General features: G+C 55.3%; 1 protein-coding gene across 9 annotated transcripts in view; it reads right to left on the bottom strand.

Annotated features, from left to right (window-relative positions):
- The window catches only part of FHAD1 (forkhead associated phosphopeptide binding domain 1), a 121,700-nt gene that overhangs the window by 17,963 nt on the left and 85,310 nt on the right, over positions 1-18,427 (bottom strand). For all 9 annotated transcript variants that reach the window (XM_043573816.1, XM_043573819.1, XM_043573818.1 and 6 more), the window contains 7 exons: positions 15,231-15,338; positions 9,556-9,729; positions 7,750-7,966; positions 6,312-6,396; positions 5,675-5,781; positions 3,621-3,780; positions 1,789-1,921 (listed from right to left, as the gene is read on the bottom strand). In XM_043573816.1, coding sequence (XP_043429751.1) covers positions 1,789-1,921; positions 3,621-3,780; positions 5,675-5,781; positions 6,312-6,396; positions 7,750-7,966; positions 9,556-9,729; positions 15,231-15,338 — 984 coding nt within the window. The remainder of the gene's footprint in view (positions 1-1,788; positions 1,922-3,620; positions 3,781-5,674; positions 5,782-6,311; positions 6,397-7,749; positions 7,967-9,555; positions 9,730-15,230; positions 15,339-18,427) is intronic.

Genomic DNA, 18,427 nt, shown 5'->3' with positions numbered 1-18,427 from the left:
TGTTTATTTAGAGAAGATGAAGATTCTTTCTCATACAACTCTCTCGCCCTCTGACCCACTCTGGCTTAGAAAGCAGGAAGTAGCCCGAGTTTGGAAAGCCATTCTGAGGAGGAACAAATACTTTTTCCCTTTTATCTTGCAGCCTCCCCGCCCCCGCCCCGCCCATCCTCTTCCGTGAATCCCCCCACATAAGAGAAATTACTAATTTCGGCATCAGGTCAGCAACCCATTCTGGCAAACTCGTGCAGAGCCTGAGGGGGTCTGGTGCGAACGGGAACCCTGGGCGCCTTCCTCTGTGCCCAGCGCTGGGCCTGGCACACAGCAGACGTTCAGTAGGTGCCGGAAAAGAGAACGAATATGGGCTGTGTCCAGCACTAAGAGCCTGGGATTCCAATGGGTCGAGACGGGAGTGAGACCTGCTCCCCGCCCCACCGAGGCTGCCTCGAGGGCTTTTAACTTCTGTTAAAGTGCGCTGGACAGCGACGGTGACAAGGACAGCTGGCTGGGCCGCGAGCCCTTTCGTTCGAGCTGCGTGCGGTCCTGGCTCACTGCTGTTTGGCAGGGGGATGGCATCTTTGAGGAAGCAGGGAGGCAAGCTGACACATTTGGCCCCGTTTCCGAGTGAAAATCCAAAGCCCATTGCCGGAGCGCCCTGTTCTCTGGTTTCCTAAAGCAAAGGGGAAAAGGAGGTGCCCCCGGACTCCAGGAAACCCGAGGCCTCGAGGAACCACTGCAGCCCGCGGCCAGCCTTCCACGGACTGGGGGAGGCACCACGGCTCCCGCCACGGGGGCAGAACGTGAGTGCCACCTGCGGGGGCCGCGTGGCATGGGCTGCTCTCACTCAAAGACACGCGCCCTCCCGGGCCGGCGGGGGGCTGTGCAGCCGGGGCTCCCAGGCAGGCACCCCCAGAGAAGTCACCGAGAGACAGGCCTGGAGCGTCAGTGGTGTGGCTCTCTGGGAGGGCAGTTTGGCTCCTACCCAGCATGGTTCAGGACGCGCTCCGGACCCAGCACTTTCACATCCGGGAATCTGTTCTGCATACATACCCACAAGGACATCAACTACAGCAACGTGTGGAAGTAGAAATAACGTATAAATGTCCACCAACAGGGGACAGGGCTGGATAAGAGGGACACCGTGGAATTCTATGCCCTCGTTTAAAAGAACGAAGCAGGTTTTTAAATACTTACTAGAGAAGGTGGCCTTTATATTGTGTTCGGTGGGGAAAAAAACAAGTTGCAGAATGAATATATACGTATGGCTTAATACCATCATTCTGCAACCAGATTATATAGACATGTATGTATAGGTTGTGTGTGCTTATGTGCATAAATCAAATTTGTTTCTTTATGACCCCGTGGGGTGGTGGCTGTCCTAACTCCTGCTTCCCAGACAAGGGGGACGGCACATGTAACCTCCCTGGGGTCAGCATTTCCGAGTGAAGGAGTCCCACTCAGGGATGAAACCCGGGCAGCCTGGATGTGAGCCTGGCCTTCGAGCACCGCACGACCACGCCTGTCTGGAGGGTAGGGCAGTCTCTGTGAGGCAAAGGGCTGAGGACACAACGTGACAAATAGCATGCGACTGGCAGCGGTGACCTCCAGTGACTGGGGGGTTGGGGGGGGGGGTTGGAGGGCCGGACGGCCGCTTTTCACTTTGAACGTTTCACAGAAGCAAGTGCCTACATTTGGAACTCGGAATGAAAATATTATCAGAAGCGAAGACAGCCACCACTGGGCTCCCGTGTAGCACGTCCCGCTGGCCGCCCGCGACCGGACGGCACTCACCTCCTGACTGCTCGAGAAAATGTCAGTGTGGACGGGTTCCATCTGTACTGAGATGTCACACATCTGGGTCATGTTCTTGGGCTTCTGTTCCTTTTCCTTGTGCAGCTGGACTCGGTGTTTCTCTTGAGAGGCCCTAGGGCAGAGAAGATGAGTCACTGGACAGCAGGACGGCTGGCAGCATGAGGTTCCGGAAGCCACGAGTGACCTTTGTAGCCACTGGCAGAACGGGAAAAGGAACTCTGTGTTTACAGGTAACCGAAACCCCCAGGCCTTCAAGTCTCCTGCCAGCAGGTTTCTAGAGATTTTAGTTTCAGGGGACTTCAAAAGTCGTGGTCAGGACAGTAGGCACCTGTCCACCCTTGTTTCCCATACTAGGTCCGTGGGACACCTGCTGTGGCATTCACTGGGGACATGTACTCCCTGTCTGCCGTTTCGAACACTTTTAGGTGTTAACCCTTCTGTTTCACGTAGAGTCCCACGAGCCGGAGACTCTCCTTGTCCCATTTTACAGACAAGGAAACAGACACACAGCAATTTGCCGACGATCGTGAAACTTGTAAGTGAAGGAGGCTGGCTTTGAAGCCGGGCAGCCTGGGTCCGGAACCTGTTCTTTCAGCCACTGGGTGAACCTGCCTTGGCTATGAGCCATGAGACATATAGAGCTACAGGGTTTTTCACGAGATGTGGATTTTACTCAACCTTTCTTGGAGAAAACATTACTCTCAGGTCAAAATAAGGATACGTTACGGATGAAAATGCAAACTCACACGTATTTTTACGGATGAAAATGCCAACTCACATGGACTAACCCATGGGACGACAATGAAATTTCACATTTATTTTAAGCTAACCTCTGGTACCCCAGTTTATACATTTGTTCAATCGATATTCATTAAGTTCCCTATGTGCTGGGTACTAAGCGAATGCTGGGGAGTCAACAGCAGGCAAGATCTGTATCAGGGACCTTGTGGGGAAGGCGGACAATTAAACAGTCAATAGTAGCATTGCTATGTGAATAGTGCTAGGCTGGATGGAGTTCAGGGGATGAGGGACCCCAGGGAGAGGAGGAGCCCTTGGCTATGTTTGGTGGGGGTGAGTGACAGAGGGCTTCCTGGAGGAAGTGGCATTTAAGCAGAGACCTATCACTGGAATATGGGGCAGGGATGTTTGATGAGCACAGAACTAAGCAAAACCTTTCTTTACATGATAAGGTTGCGAAGCATGAAATACATGTCACCCATCCATCCACCCACCCACCCAACTACCCACCCATCCATCCATCCTTCATCCATCCATCCTTCATCCATCCATCCACCCACCCACCCACCCAACTACCCATCCACCTACCCATCCATCCATCCATCCATCCATCCATCCATCCACCCCCCCATCCATCCATCTGCCTGTCCATCCGTCTATCCATCCACCTACCCATCCATCCATCCATCCACCCATCCATCCATCCATCCACCCACCCAACCAACTACCCATCCATTCATCCATCCATCCATCCATCCATCCATCCATCCATCTACCCACCCATCCATCCATCTGCCTGTCCATCCGTCTATCCATCCACCTACCCATCCATCCATCCATCCATCCATCCATCCATTCATCCAATCCTTCATCCATCTACCCACCCACCCATCCACCTACCCATCCACCCATCCATCCATCCACCCACCCACCCAACCAACTACCCATCCACTCATCCATCCATCCATCCATCCATCCATCTCTCCAGGATTTACTGTGTACCCTCTCTGTGAGAGGCTCCCTGGGCACTTGGGTATCTGGGCTCCCCACCCCATGAGGACCTTCCCACACACCTGAGTGCCTCCTTGAGGACCTCCAGCTCCCTGTCCTTCTTTTCCACCAGGCCAGTCAGCTGCGCCATCTTTTCCTTGAGCGCTTTTAGTTCGTTGCTTTGTTGCTGGACCAGGGCCACGTTCCGCTCCAGTTCCATCTTCTGCTTTTCATTAAGCTCCCCTGGGAGAAACAGGAAAGCTGGGGAGGGGGTCTCCTGCCTCAGGTCTCCGCCAGGGCCACAGCAGCTCTTCCAGGCCTACAAGAACCACGAGGCGGGCCTACCCTCCAGGAATTCTCCCGGATGTGTGTGTGTGTGTGTGTGTGTGTGTGTGTGTGTGTGTGGTGGGCGGGGGCGTTAGGAATGGCCAGGGTCTGCTTGCACCTTAGCAAACTACAGCAAAGTACAGCCCCAGGTTCCAGAAGCTGTCAGGGGCCCCGCCTCTGTGCTTCTGGCATTTTGAGGTCCCAGGCTGGCTTCCAGCTGCCTGCCTCTGCACCTGTTTGCCTAAGGGCGTTCGTGCTAAGGACTCCGGAGTCTGCTCTCCGGTGTCAGCCAGGTACGAAAGCCTCAGCCTCCAGCCGAGGCCGGTGAGACTGACTTCCTCCCCCTCAGGCGGGCAGCCTGGCGGCTGATTTGTACCCTGCTCCCCGGCGTCCTTCCCCTGCAGGGTCCAACCCCAGCTGCCCTCTCGGCCCTTGACTGACAGCACAGCTGTTATTCCCGTCCCTGTCCCGCTTCTCTGGCACCTCCACCACTGCCTCCCCCTGGGATCGCCTCTCAAATACACCACCTGCCTCGGAATTCTGGAATTCTGGCATTCTGGCCTCAGGGTCAGCCTCTGGGAAAATCCAAACTGAGACACTCGCATGGCCTCAGATTTTCACGGTAACCCGACAGGTTAGTTACCAGGAACACCCCCACTTCACAGATGCACAAACTGAGGCTCAGAGAGGTAAAGTGACTTGCCTAAACAACTCATGGGACTAGCAAATAGCAGACCCAGAACCGGGTCCAATGTCTCCTGATTCTAGAGCTGGACTCGGCGGCCTCTCTACTACACGTTCTCAGACCTCAGCATGAACGAAAACCACGCTTTGAAAAAGTCAGCCGTAAACGCCTTGGGAGCATTAACCGTTACAGCCGCAGGGAGCAAATGCCACTGAAGGTTTTGGGGTGCACGGGGCTTGAGGTGGGGACAAGAGGAGTGTTCCTCGCCCTCTGTCGACTTCCCTAAACCTGGTTTTATCTCCTGACAGCCTGCCTGTGCCTTTCGGCCTCACGGAGGCTGGAGCTGGGGAGGAGGAGAAGGGGCTACGAGCAGCCGAAGCCGGGAGAGACCGAAATAAAAGAAGGGGGGTGGGGGTGGGGCGAGAAGAGCAAAGTCGGAATGTTCAGCCAGACTTGCTCGCGCTCTTTGGTCCCTCCCCAGTGTAAGGGGCCCCTGCCGTCCGGCCAACTCCAGGAAGCAGGTGTGATGTAGGTGATTTTGCATCAGAGGCAGGGGAGGTGTGGAGAGATTGCCCCGCTCTGGGTCCCAGAGCTGGGGAGGGCTAGGGTTTGTGCGGGCCCACGACTCCCTCCCTCCCAGCCTTTGCCTCCAGAGACAAATCCTCTTAGGTGAAAGGAGATTTCCCCCTCCCCCAAAGAAGCTGCATCTCAAGGCGGAGAAGATGAGGCAAGTGGCCCCTGATAAGGCACGTGTCTTGCTGACTGAGGTACAAACGCTGTGACCGCCCAGGAAAGCAGGTCGCTGGGATTTAAAAATGCGGTTTAAACGTTTAGTTTATTTTTGAGAGAGAGAGAGAGAGAGAGGGAGAGAGTGAGCGAGCATGGGAGGGGCAGAAGGGAGGGAGACACAGAATCCGAAGCGGGCTCCAGGCTCCGAGCTGTCAGCACAGAGCCCGACGCGGGGCTCGAACTCATGAACCGTGAGATCATGACCTGAGCTGACATCAGGAGCTGGATGCTCAACCGACTGAGCCACCCAGGCGCCCCCAACCTTTCCAGCTCTTAAGCCTGTTCTTTCTCGAAGCGGGTCAGGAAGTCAAGAGACACACAGGCCATCATACAAACCTCTCAAGTCTGACATTCGGTTGTGGGCTTCCGTGAGGTTCTTCCGTAACCTCATGATGACCTCCTGCTGAGACAGGATTTCCTTCTGAGCGGTCAGTAGATCCCCTCTGAAATTCACAAGGAACGGGCCACGTCAGCTCACCCCAGGCTCGGTGGCACCCCCAGGGCCTGGCCCCGGATGGGGCCGAGTAGAAACGCAAAGTGACCCTCCATCAGTGGCGTCCACGGGACACCAGTCCCAGCAGAAGGGATAAGCGCGTTCTTTAAAAATCCTCAGAACAAACACTGAATGCGATGCAAACACACGCATGGCGAGAGAACAGAGGATCCCCTCTGGATTTGGGCTGAGGCTGAGATATGACAAGTGTCTCCTTCTTTCACAGACGAGGGAGCTAAGGTACAGTAAGGTGACATGACTGGGGGCCCAGGGCCCCACAACTGGAAGGGGTTGTATTTCGGGATCCGGGCACAGATCCACCCAGATCTTTCCGTGCCACCGTCCTGACTTGCGAAAGGAACTGAGAAATTCAGGTAACAGCAGGACGGCCCCGGACTCTGCTCCTCTTCTCAGGCTCTGAGGACACGGCCAGAAGCAGGGGTCTCCGGCCTCGTGTGCACACACCCCTCAGGTACTCACATCAAGGTGTCACCCACTTCGTCTTTGACACTGGTCTCCGTCGGAGGCACCGCCGGGGGCTCTCGCTGCATCACCTCCTCCTGGGCTGAATCAGGGGGACACGCGAGGGTCATCGCTGTCCTCGAACACCTGCGTCTTTTCCAGCTTAGCAGCCCTCCCCACCCCGCCGCCCTCTCTGCCTAAAAAGCCCCACATGGGTTCTGTGGCGCCGGCTGGCTCCCACCCACCGGCCACGTATGAGCGAGCGCACGAAATCTTCCCGGCTACTCATTTTCAGATGGGAAAATGGGCACAGGAGTGACAGGACCTGCCGGTGGCCACTCGGCTAAGCCGGTGACAGCCAGAGCCCGAAGCCCCGGGCCGCGCCTCCTCCTTATCCCTCCTCTCCTCCCAGACAGGTCTCGTCCCGTCCTCGCCTCCCACTTACTCCTCACCCTCAGTCACACGCTCGCCCCCTCACTTTCAATCACCAGGGGCTCATGGAATGTCTGCTTTATGGCGGGGACTGCGCTAAACGTGGGGTCACAAGGAAGTAGTCATTCTTGGGGTCCCAGCTTAACCGTCCTCCCTCTGACCTGGAACTGGATTGGGAAACTGAGTCCTGCTTCATGCCCTTGTCACAGTGCCCTGTTCGCCCTGGGTCACCTGTCAGGGCGGGAATTCGGTTGACAACCAAGACCATGGTTCTCAATCAGGGGCGAGCGTGTCCCCGCCCCCCCTCCCCCTGCCGGGGACACTTGGCAACGTCCAGAGATGGTTCTGGTAGTCCCACTGGGGTGGGGGGTGCTGCTGACGTGCAGGGGGTGGAGGCCAGGGACACTGCTCAACGCCCACAGTGCGCGGGACGGCCCCCGCGACAAAGGCCTAGCCAGTTCCAAATGTCACTGGAGCCGGGGTGGAGAAACCCTGGTCCGAGGCCTCCAGTTCCAGAACTCTCCCCCCGAGAGCTCAGCGTCTTTGCAATGTATTGCGTTGCCTGGGTCATTTGGGGTGAGTAAGTGCTCACAGCTCTGAGTTCTTTTGTCAGCCCCTTTTGGGTTTATTTTTTAAGAGACCAACACTGGCTGGCGACGAAAGTCCATTAGACAAAGTCGCAAATTGCTGAGGGCAGAGAGAAGCCTTTGAAAGGCCCCCGCGCGGGATGTTTTCATGCGGAAAGGACACCCTCTGTCATGCTGCTCTGACACCCTCGGCAGCCTGTGCGTCCCCACCGGCTCACTGGCTCGGCACAAAGGACGTCCCTTCGCATTGCCGTGACTTCTGTCTGACGTGGGCCTCGAGGGCCCCAACCTTGCGGTGTAACGGGAAGCGAAGAGCATCTGCAGACCGTAAATGAGCGAGGGGCAGCCGTCTCCTACCCATCAGCCTATGGGGACCCGCAGGGTGACCAGGCCCTGTCCCGAACGCTAACGCCTGCTCGGCATTTCTTTGGACCGACCTGGGTCATTGTCCTTCAGAGTTGCAATCTCTCCTTCTATCTTTCTGTGGCGCGCGGTCACTGTTTGCAGCCTTTCTTCCAGACTCACGATCGTCTGGGAGTGCTGTCTGATTTGCTCCTTGTATTCCACCACTTCGGTTTCAAATCCGTGTTTCTGTGCTTCCTGTTCGTCCCGGAGGGCCTTTACTGTGTGCTGCAGCCGCTCCTCCATCACGATCTGGGGGAACAGGGGGTCCGTGTGCTCCTGGGAGCCGGGCGTGACGCCACTGACGACGAGAGCGAGATGCCCCCTTGGCACCCACAGGCACGGGACTCAGACCCACCTCGGGGCCTTTGCCTGGGCTGTCCGTTCTGCATGGTACCCTCCTCCCCCAGCTCCTCGCATGGCTGACTCCTTCTGGCGCGCGTCAGGTCTCAGCTCCGATGGCGCCTCCTCGGAGAGGCCCTTCCTGACTGCCTGTCTAAAGGAGAAGCCCGAGACAGCTCTCTAGTCCGTCATCCTCTTTCATCTTCCGTGATCTGCACGATCTCGTTTCTTTCCCATTCCCGCGAGAATGGAAGGTCCGGGGGAGCAGAAACTCGCCTTAGTTACCAACGGACCCACAGCCTGGATCCCTGCTCGGTACATGTTGGTTGAATTAACGAATGGGCAATGTTGTAAGAAAAGGCCAAGGCATTCGTAGTTCTTAAAAGCAAAAGCTACCAATCATCACCAAGTGGGGAATCGGACCCCTTCCCGTGGCCGCCCTGCCCCTCCGTGTTCAGTGCCTCATTCCTCGCCCCCTCCTGCTTCTCCGACCACACGTTTCTTGGCTCTCTTGCTTTCCCCCCACATCTACTGGACCGCCAAAAGTCTGGGGCACTGTCGAACGTTGAGACCCCACCTGCGCCTAAGTCTGAATTCTTCATCTTCTCTGCAGCAGAGACCCTGCCCCACAAGAGCCACCGTGCGACCTCCATGTTCCCATCAACATGTCACCCATATGCCATCGTTGCCCTGGGTGCCCTGACAGCCCAGGCTGTCTCGATCAGCACCCTCCTCTCCTTGGTGCTCATGTCCCGTCCATCAGTTATCGAGTCCTGCCGTTTCTCTTGTCGGAACTCCTTCTGGCCTGCTCCTGTGCGCAGGTCCTTATGGGCCTAGACTCTGTAATGGCCACTGTGTGCCCCGGCCTGAGCTGGCCTCTCCTACTCTAGTCCCTCTCAAATTCACTTTTGGGGCGCTTCTGCCCGATGAAGCCTCTATTACCTCCTTGCCCACAGACCTGTTGGTTGCGTGTACGAATGACAAATGAGTGAAATATTGAGCCCCGAGGATGGAGGGCCTTGAATGCCGAGCTAAAATTTTAAAACATCATCTTCAAGTCTGTGGAACAGTCATTGATCACTAAGTTCTGGGGCTGCTCAGTCCTTCAGCCAGATGCTGTAAGGACCCTGCGTTACATCTTACAACGCCTGGAGAGAGGCCATCGTAGCCTCTGTTTACCTTTCAGACTAGACCACTGCTTCTCAACAGAGGGTGATTTTGCCCCCCCACCCCCCCAAAGGACATTGGGCAAAGTCTGAAGACATTTTGGGTTGCCACAACCGGGGGAAGGATGCCACTGACATCGAGCAGGTAGAGACCAGGGGCGATGTTAAGCAGCCCGTGATGAACAGGACAGCCGCACACAGGAAGGGGTTATCCGACCTGGAACAGCAGCAGTGCCCAGGCTGAGAGCCCCCGGTCTAGATCGTGCGTTCTCCCGCTATCGTGATCCTTCACGGAGGGAAAGAGTCTCCCGTCCCTGGAAGGCACCAGCTCACCATTTTTGTCCTGGCCGTTTCCAGTTCGGCTAACGTCTCGTTTAATTTCATGCTGAGGCTCTCGGCTTTCAGGCTCTCAGCCATCTTGGTTTTCTGAATCTCTTCTATCATGGCCAGCGCGTCATTTAACTTGTTATTTAAGACATCTTCTTTTTGCACTTTCAAGTCTATTTCCTGGACGAACGGCAAACAGCAAATTAACAGAAATTCAGGAATAAGCGTTTACCCTAGCCGCCCCCCTCCCCCGGCTTCCAGAGAGGAGGTGTTTTTCTTCTGCCACCTGGAGGGCACTGAGTAAGTTTTACTTCTATTTTACGAGGCGGCCCTTTAAATATTTGAGGAGGGATGTCATGTCTCTGTCTAAATTTATTTTCCGGGATAAAAGGGCCGAGCTCCTTCAGCCCTTTGCCACAGGGTCTGCCTCCAGCACCCCCCTCCCTGGCTTTGGAGGGAGGCCCTCCCCTCTTTGCTCTGGGCTCCGGCGAGGTGGACTCTAATCGCCTCGTTCCTCTTCCTGGAACCCACTCTTCTAGCCCCGGACTGTCCAATTCCAGTCTCCTCCCTGAGTCCCTCCTCAACCTCGTGGAATGTGAGCTTTGTGACAGGTCCTGTGGTGGGGGCTTCACAAACTTTGTTCATTTACTTGACTTTATTTTTTGTAAGTTTATTTACTTATTTTGAGAGAGAGAGAGAGAGAGAGAGAGAGAGAGAGAGAGAGAGAATCCCGAGCAGGCTCCGTGCTGTCAGCGCAGAGCCCGACGTGGGGCTCGAACCCACGAACCGTGAGATCAAGACTTGAGCTGAAATCAAGAGCTGGACACTCAACTGACTGAGCCACCCAGGCGCTCCTACTCGACTTTATTTTGAAAGAGGGGAAAATCTGGGGCACCTGGGTGGCTCAGTCGGTTAAGGGTCTGACCAGCTCAAGTCATAATCTCATAGTCCGTGAGTTCGAGCCCTGCGTCGGGCTCTGTGCTGACAGCCCGGAGCCTGCTTCGGATTCTGTGTCTCCCTCTCTCTCTCTGCCCCTGCCGCTCACACCCTGTCTCCCTCTCTCTCAAAAATAAACAAACATTAAAAATTTAAAAAAAAAATAAAGAGGGGAATATGGGTGATGGGCATTGAAGAGGGCACTTGCTGGGGTGGGCACTGGGTGTTGTATGTAAGCGATGAATCACGGGAATCTACCCCCAAAACCAAGAGCACACGGTACACACCGCATGTTAGGCAGTTTGACAATAAATTATATTAAAAAAAAAAAAGAGTTTTAGGTTCACAGCAAAATCAAGAGGAAAACGCAGAGCCCTCTTACGTGTGCTCTCATCCCCCGCCGGAGGCCCCGCCCCCATCCTCCACACCCCGCACCAGCTGGTACCTTTGTTCTAACTGATGAACTGGCATTGACACCTCACGGTCACCCAAAGCCCATAGTCTACTCTACGGTTCACTCCCTGCCTAACCCTCCGCGCGTCTGACCAAACGTATGAGGACACGAATCCACCATTACGTAATCACACGCGGTAGTTTACCTGCCCTAAAAGTCCTCTGTGCTGCACCCATTCACCCCTCCCCTCCGCCGACCCCTGGTCCTTTCGCTGTCTCCATACTTCTGTCTTTTCCAGAACGTCACAGGCATAGTTGCAACCACACCGTGCACGTGCAGCCTTTTCACGAGCGTTGTTTAACCCAACCTAAAATACGTCCTTGAGGTGTGGCGCTGGGCATTGTCAGGCTCTGTGGGTGGCAGTGCGCACTGGCATGACCTTCTTGGAAGGTCACTGGGAACGTACACCAAAAGGCTGAAAACGTTTACCCGCCGTGACCCAGTGATTCCATTTTCGGGAATCTGTCCTAAGGACGTCGCCTCACACCTGCACAAGGACCGATGCGCAGGGATGTTCAGCCAAGCGCTGTTTTTACTCCGGTGAAAACGCAAACAGCCCCAGTGCCCAGCCGCTGGGTGGGGGAGGCGGGGGAGGTAAATAAACTGGGGTCCATCCAACGGAGTGCAAACCCAGGTTATCCGTCCAAGGCAGGTATTGGAAGAATGTTCCATGACCTAGAGACATTTTTGTAATGTATTAAGTTAAAAAAAAAAAAGCATTCAGATCAGCGTACACAGTGTTAACAGGGTAAGTCACTTTGTAACGAACTGCTGGGTGTCGAGGTCTGTAATAATGATCAGCACGCGGAAGGTCTGGAAGGAATCCTATCAAAATGTCACTCATGGTAAGTGCGCTCAGTGGACTCGTGGGTAGTTTTAAATTTTCTTCAAAATTTTTAGAGCAAATAGTTGCTCCTTTTATCACTGGGAAAGGAAACGGATTTAAAAACAACAGGAAAAGCCCTGTTTTCACCGTGTGACTCGTGGGAGCCTCGCCGGGGAGTTGCTCCAGTCCCTTCGTGTCGCCACTGAACTCCAGCCGATTCTGTCTGGGGGCCTTACCATCGCTGTCACTGTTGAGAAATCCCAGGGCGGACAAGGTGCAGACCTGGCCGAAGAAGGTGCTCGCTGAGGACACTGGCAGGCATGCCCCACAGAGCAGCCTGTCACCTACAGCTCACGGCAAGACCCCCCGGCTGTCCCGGTGAATCCACAGCAAGCCAACGGGTTCTTTGATGGGCCACGAAGCCGCCCCAGGGCAGAGGACAGTGCCCGGCGTCTCTGCTCCTTGCCGGCAGCTCGGCCGCTTCCTCGAGGACAGGAACAAAGTCCACCGTCCGCACGGGTCTGGATTGACGTTTCTTCTCCCTTCTCTCCTCTTTCTCTTATGCCCGCTTCGGCGAACCTCCATCGTTCCCTTGTTCTTCTGTGTAGACGAGTGTAACAGCACGGGAATAAACAACTCTGTGTCTGGGTGGTTCTTTGACCTTGTACTTCCCTGGTCTTTCCTGGTAAATGGCGAGTTCCTGGGGAGGGGGGTTCCGATTCTCCGTGTCTGGTGTGATGCCACCAGGGTAACTTGCGGGCTGTCGCGAGACCTCAACCCTCTGATGTCACTGTCGTTCTAAGGTTGTTGAGGATGTTGTTGGATACGCTATGTGATGATCCTTGGGAGAGATCCTCTCGGGGTCGAGTACCAAGAATGGCCCAATATCCGTGAACAATCGGCCCATTTTCTTTCTTTTTTTTTGGCTGTGCTTTGAAATATTTATTTTATTTTATTTTGTTTTGTTTTGTTTTGTTTCATTTTATTTTATTTTAAATTTATATCCAAGTTAGTGAGCCTATAGTGCAACAATGATTTCAGGAGTAGATTCCTTAGTGCCCCTTACCCAGTTAGCCCATCCCCTTTCCCACACCCCCTCCAGCAACCCTCTGTTTCTTCTCCATATTTAAGAGTCTCTTATGGGCACCTGGGTGGCTCAGTCGGTTAAGCATCTGACTTCGGCTCAGGTCATGATCTCGCGGTCCGTGGGTTCGAGCCCCGCATCAGGCTCTGTGCTGACAGCTCAGAGCCTGGAGGCTGCTTCTGATTCTGTGTCTCCCTCTCTCTCTAACCCTCCCCCGTTCATGCTCTGTCTCTCTCTGTCTCAAAAATAAATAAACGTTCAAAAAAAATTTTTTTTAAAAAGAGTCTCTTATGTTCTGTCCCCCTCCCTGTTTTTATATTATTTTTGTTCCCTTCCCTTATGTTCATCTGTTTTGTCTCTTAAAGTCCTCGTGTGAGTGAAGCCATATGATATTTGTCTTTTTCTGACTAATTTCCCTTAGCACAATACCCTCCAGGTTCCATCCACGTAGCTGCAAATGGCAAGATTTCATTCTTTTTGATTGCCAAGTAATACTCCATTGTGTATATATACCGCATCTTTATCCATTCATCTGTCAATGGACATCTGGGCTCTTTCCATACTTTGGCCATTGTTGATAGTGCTGCTATAAACATGGGGGTGCATGTGTCCCTTTGAAACAGCACACCTGTATCCCGTGGATCAATGCCTAGTAGTGCCATTGCTGGGTCGTAGGGCAGTTCTATTTTTAGTTTTTTGAGGAACCTCCATGCTGTTTTCCAGAGTAGCCGCACCAGCTTGCATTGCCACCAACAAGGCAAAAGAGATCCTCTCTCTCCACGTCCTCACCAACATCTGTTGTTGCCGGAGTTGTTAATGTTAGCCCTTCCGACAGGTGTGAGGTGGTATCTCACTGTGGTTTTGATTCGGACCATTGTCATCTAGACAGCTGTACGGCCACCTGCGTCTTCCCTTCCACTGTAACTGCTACAGTAAATCCTGTGACGGTTCATCAATTTCACTGATCCACATTTTTTTTTTTGTTTTTAGCATCCACCTCCTTCCTGATCCATTTGATGTCCTGACGAATCTACTTGAAAAATGTTAATTTCTCAGGGCACCCGGGTGGCTCAGTTGGTTAAGCATCCGACGCTTGATTTTGGCTGAGGTCATGACGTCTCGCTTCGTGGGACTGAGCCTCACATTGGGCCTTGTGCCCACGGTGTGGAGCCTGCTGGGGATTCTCTCTCTTCCACCTCCCTCTCTCTGCCCCTCCCCCGCTCATGCTCGCTCCCTCTCTCTCTCTCTCAAAATAAACAAGCAAACTTAAAAAAAAAAAAAGCAGTGCCCGGGACGGATGCTAATCCGGATGTGGTTTACTGACACTCACTGCTCTGGAGTAGTGTTGTTCCAAGCACAGCACATCACTTGGGCGGCTCGTCCAGTCCCCTTGGGATTGGGGAGTCCACCCTATAGACACAGATTGCAAATCTCTCTCTTACCGGGGGTGAGGCCCAGGGAATGGGCATTGAAAACCACCCCAAGTGATCCTATGCATGCTAATGTTGGGGAAACTTTCTTCGAAGAAAATGATCAGAAGAGTGATGTGAATGGACTCCAAGGCATTTTTAGTCCCATCCGGTCTTCAAAATCCTTTGAAATGGTATTTACCTGCATTTAAATTTAACCCCCTACGGTGAGGTTGTGTGTTGAATCCCTTGCCTTGAATTCTGCGATATTAACTCGTGTGTGTGTGTGTGTGTGTGTGTGTGTGTGTGTCCCTTGTACTGTTGGGACCCAGGAGGAGTGAGTTATGTCCTATAGCTAGGAGGTGCCTAAGATGGGGTCCTGTGCAAAAGCCTGTGCTCCCACTGTGTCTGCTGCTCCCAGGGATAATCGTGAATGCAGTTTGACTGGGAAGGTCGTGATAATCACGATGACAAGTTCCGGTGGAGACATCGCTGTCGAGGTGGTTGGCAATTTAGGCACCCATCTCCTGACATCCCCTCTTTGGCCCCAGGCAGCTGAGCCCACGCACAGGATAGGAGGGAGAGGAGGGGACAATGCAGGGTTCTGGAGTCAGACAGTCCTGGGTTTGGTTCTGCCCCTCCACTTCCTAGATGCGGACTCATAATAATAGTAACAATAAAAAATAATAAAAGCAGCTAACACACAGAACATCCACTGAGTGCTGCGTGCTTTTTTATGTGCGGGTGTGCTTGTTAGCGATCAAGCCTCACAAGTCGATGAGGCTGATCTATTGGCATCACCTGGATTTCCTAGGTGGGGAAACACAGGCACAGAGATGGTAAGAAACTTGCCTCAGGCTGCACAGCCAGCAAGTGGCGGAGGTAAGATCTGAACCCAGCCTTCCTGCCTCCAGATCCCTGCTCTTAACCGTGCTGGGCTCCTCCGTGTCTGCTCCTCTCCGAGACTCTTACCTCCTTTTGCTTGGTTATTCGGTTCTCCAGATCTTGCACCTTTTTCTTTTCCTTTTCTATGGCCTCTTTTGCTTTGTGTTTCTCGTAGGCGATGCTGCTCTCTGAAATCTGGAAGTCAGAGACAACCGGTTTGAGGGAGCGTACTCGAGAAAGGAGGGACAACGGAACCTTGAGGGAAGCCAGGATTGCTAATCACGGAGATCAGTGAGTCAGGGTTTGGGAGCGAGGGCTCAAGGAACAGGATGCTCGCGGCCCATCGGAGAGAGGGATGCGAGTCTTGGCACGCCTGCCGCGGCGAGAACCTGGAGGTCGTGTCTGGTCAGTCACCGCATAACGGAGAGGGTTGTTCATCACTCAGGATTTCTGGGCTGTGTTCAGGAAGTGACGCGCTGGTGAGTGGTCGGGTCCAGGCATTTGGAGCTGGGCCACCAACTGCACTGGCCCGTGTTGGCATCAGTGTGGGCCCTTGTTGGGAAGTACCTGGCTTCTCGGGAGATGGGGCAGGAGAGCCTGAGTTGGGGGAGGGGAGGGGTGCCTCCTGTCCCAGCAGGCCTGATGCCTGTGGCTTCAGTCTCTGGCCTTCAAAGGTTGGGTCCACAAATGGATGTGCAGGACCGTTTGGAACAGAGAACATATAGCCCCCAGGTCCGGTGACGGGGAGGGGACTGAGGCCCAGCCTCGCCTACACCAGCCCAGGAGGTACGCGGTGCAGGGGGGTTGGAAAACTCTTCTTTGCTGCTTGGGATTCTTGCCTTTGTGCTCCCGTACAAACACAAAGTTCACCAAAAAATATTTTGAATTTATGCATATATGCACAAAGCCCTGAAGCGATACGTACTGAAATGTAAATAGCGGTTATTTTGGGGGATTGAGATTATGGCAATTTACATTTCCCTCTTCCCGCTGGTCTGTATCTTCCACATTTTGTTGAGCGAATGTACGTTATTTGGCAAAAAGAAAATGGATCGGAAATCGGAACAGGGAAGACGACTGCTGGGGCTGGGACGAGGCTCCGGGGATGCGTGGCCCTGGAGAAGACCGTCTTCCCGACAGCCCTGAGGTGTCCGTGGCCTCCCTCCGCCCTGCCCTGCCCTGCCCTGCCCTGCCCGGGCCTCCCACCCCACCTGGGCTCTGACTCACCTCCCGGCACGAGCTTGGCATTTTCCCACTGCCAAGTCTGCTTAAGACGGTCTGGCCCCCGCCCCGCCAGTCGTAAGAGGCTGCCAGCCCCCTTCCACACGCCCCGTGGGATTACGCGCTGCCCGGCTCGTCACCGTTGAAGATAATGACGACGATGCCGACTCCTCTCGAAAGGCCGGCAACGTGAGTGCCGGCCACCGTGCGCTATCTCATCCGCAACCCCCCAGATGGCATCTGCCCGGTCACCCACATTTGACCCGTGAGCACACGGGGACTGCAGCGGAGGAAGAGGACGGGCAGCGCGCAGACATCATGCCACCGGGGAGCGGGGGCGCACGCTGGGGCACCTGGGTCCCGACCTGCCCGTCCCGCCACCCGGCTTCCGGAGCCTGCCTTCCGCGTCCTCCTGATTAAAACCCCAGCCCACCCAGAGGCACAGACCTGCTTGTATGCTCGCGGCTAGTCTGGCACAGAGGCCACCGCCCCGCCACCGCAGGGCCCCCGAGCTTCGAGACCCCACCCCCGGCCCACATGTATACAGCAGCTGACAACAGTGTGACCTCACTTCCTGCCTGGGCCGACGGGGTCCTGCTGCTGAGGTCTCTGCTCGACTGTCCCTCCCCCCACCCCCCACGTGGGACAAACCACCCGCCCCACCCCACCTGGACTCTGACCTCACCCGGGTAGGCGGCTCATAACGAACACAACGACTCCGCACAACAAATCTCTACGGTGGTTCTGTCTCTACAGCCACGTTACAGATGGCTGCACAGAGAGGGCAAGGTGCTTGCCCAGGGTCACACAGCCTGGTAGGGCAGGGCTGGGGACATGGGCCAGAATCGACACTTGTAGCCTCCCAAGCGCTGCTGCTTTCCCCCGTGGGGCTCCCTTCCCCGACCCCTCATTGGGCTTCCGTCTCGTCCCAGCTTTGCTCCCTTTGTCACGGCGCTGCCCCCGTCCCCCTGGCGAAGCCACGTCCCCGTCCTCTGCAGTTGGGCCACTGTAGCCAGTGGCACTTTCTCCCCCCGGATGGTCCCTTCGTGCTCCGTCACCCCTCCAGCTCTCACTCACATGTCACCCCTCAGAGAGCCCCCCCCCCCCGCCTGCGGTCACCTCTAGCCCGCCTGTTTGATCTTCCCCCAGGCTTGGGGCTCTGCGGTTACCCTGTGCACTTATGTGGTGTCTCTCCCTCCGGCCTAGTGTGGAGGCTCTGGGAGGGCATGGCCCTGGTCCGTCTCGTGCTCAGCCGTGTCCCCAACGCCCCACGGGGCCTGGCACGTGCCGGGAGCTCGGGAAATATTTGTGGACGGATGAACGCGACAGGATTAAGCAATCCATGGAGTCATTAGCCCTGTTTCTGGAACTTCCAGGGGAGCCAGCACGTGTCCAGTGCCCGTGCCCCCCGTGTCCTGGAGCCCAGCTCGTGGAGCTGTCACTACAGGTCGCCTCTCCCTGGCCTCCAGCTCCTGAGAGCCCTTCGTTGATTTCTCGGGGCGGGGGGGGGGCGGAGGATGGTGTGGGTGTCTGGGCTAACCTGAGTGACACCCCCCCCCCCCAGCTGTGGGCCGGCCTTCAGTGGTGGCTCCAGGCAGGTGTGGCTGCTGGGCCCAGGCCCGGGCTGGCGGATGCCTCCGGCTCCCTCCGGGCACGGCACTCGGGCCTGCCCGAATCACCGTCACTCTCTCCCTGCGGGTACGCTTCTTCTCATCCATCCCAGACCCTGGTACTTATTTGTGTGACTGCCACGTGACCATGTCCACGCCGTCTTACTCCGCACTGCCTGGGTCTCCACAAAAGGTCTATGAAGCCGGGAGACCAGAGCCAGGAGCCATGCGGGGCCGTGTCACGAACACCTCTGAATGAGGAGGAGGAAGGTGCTGGCGGAGGAACTGACCCAGACTCCAGACCAAGGGTTCTCTCCCGGAGCGCGTCTCTCTTCCCTGGGGAGCCGAGCGTCTACACGCAAGGCACGGTTCTAGGTACTCTGTATACATCAATCCGCTTGGCCCTGAGAGGCAGGGACTGTTACGACTCCCATTTTACAGAGGAGACAACTG

This window comes from Prionailurus bengalensis, chromosome C1 (genome assembly GCF_016509475.1).
Source record: "Prionailurus bengalensis isolate Pbe53 chromosome C1, Fcat_Pben_1.1_paternal_pri, whole genome shotgun sequence".
NCBI lineage: Eukaryota > Metazoa > Chordata > Mammalia > Carnivora > Felidae > Prionailurus > Prionailurus bengalensis.
Note: the sequence above shows the minus strand (reverse complement) of the source record. Positions and strands in the feature narration are given on the sequence as shown.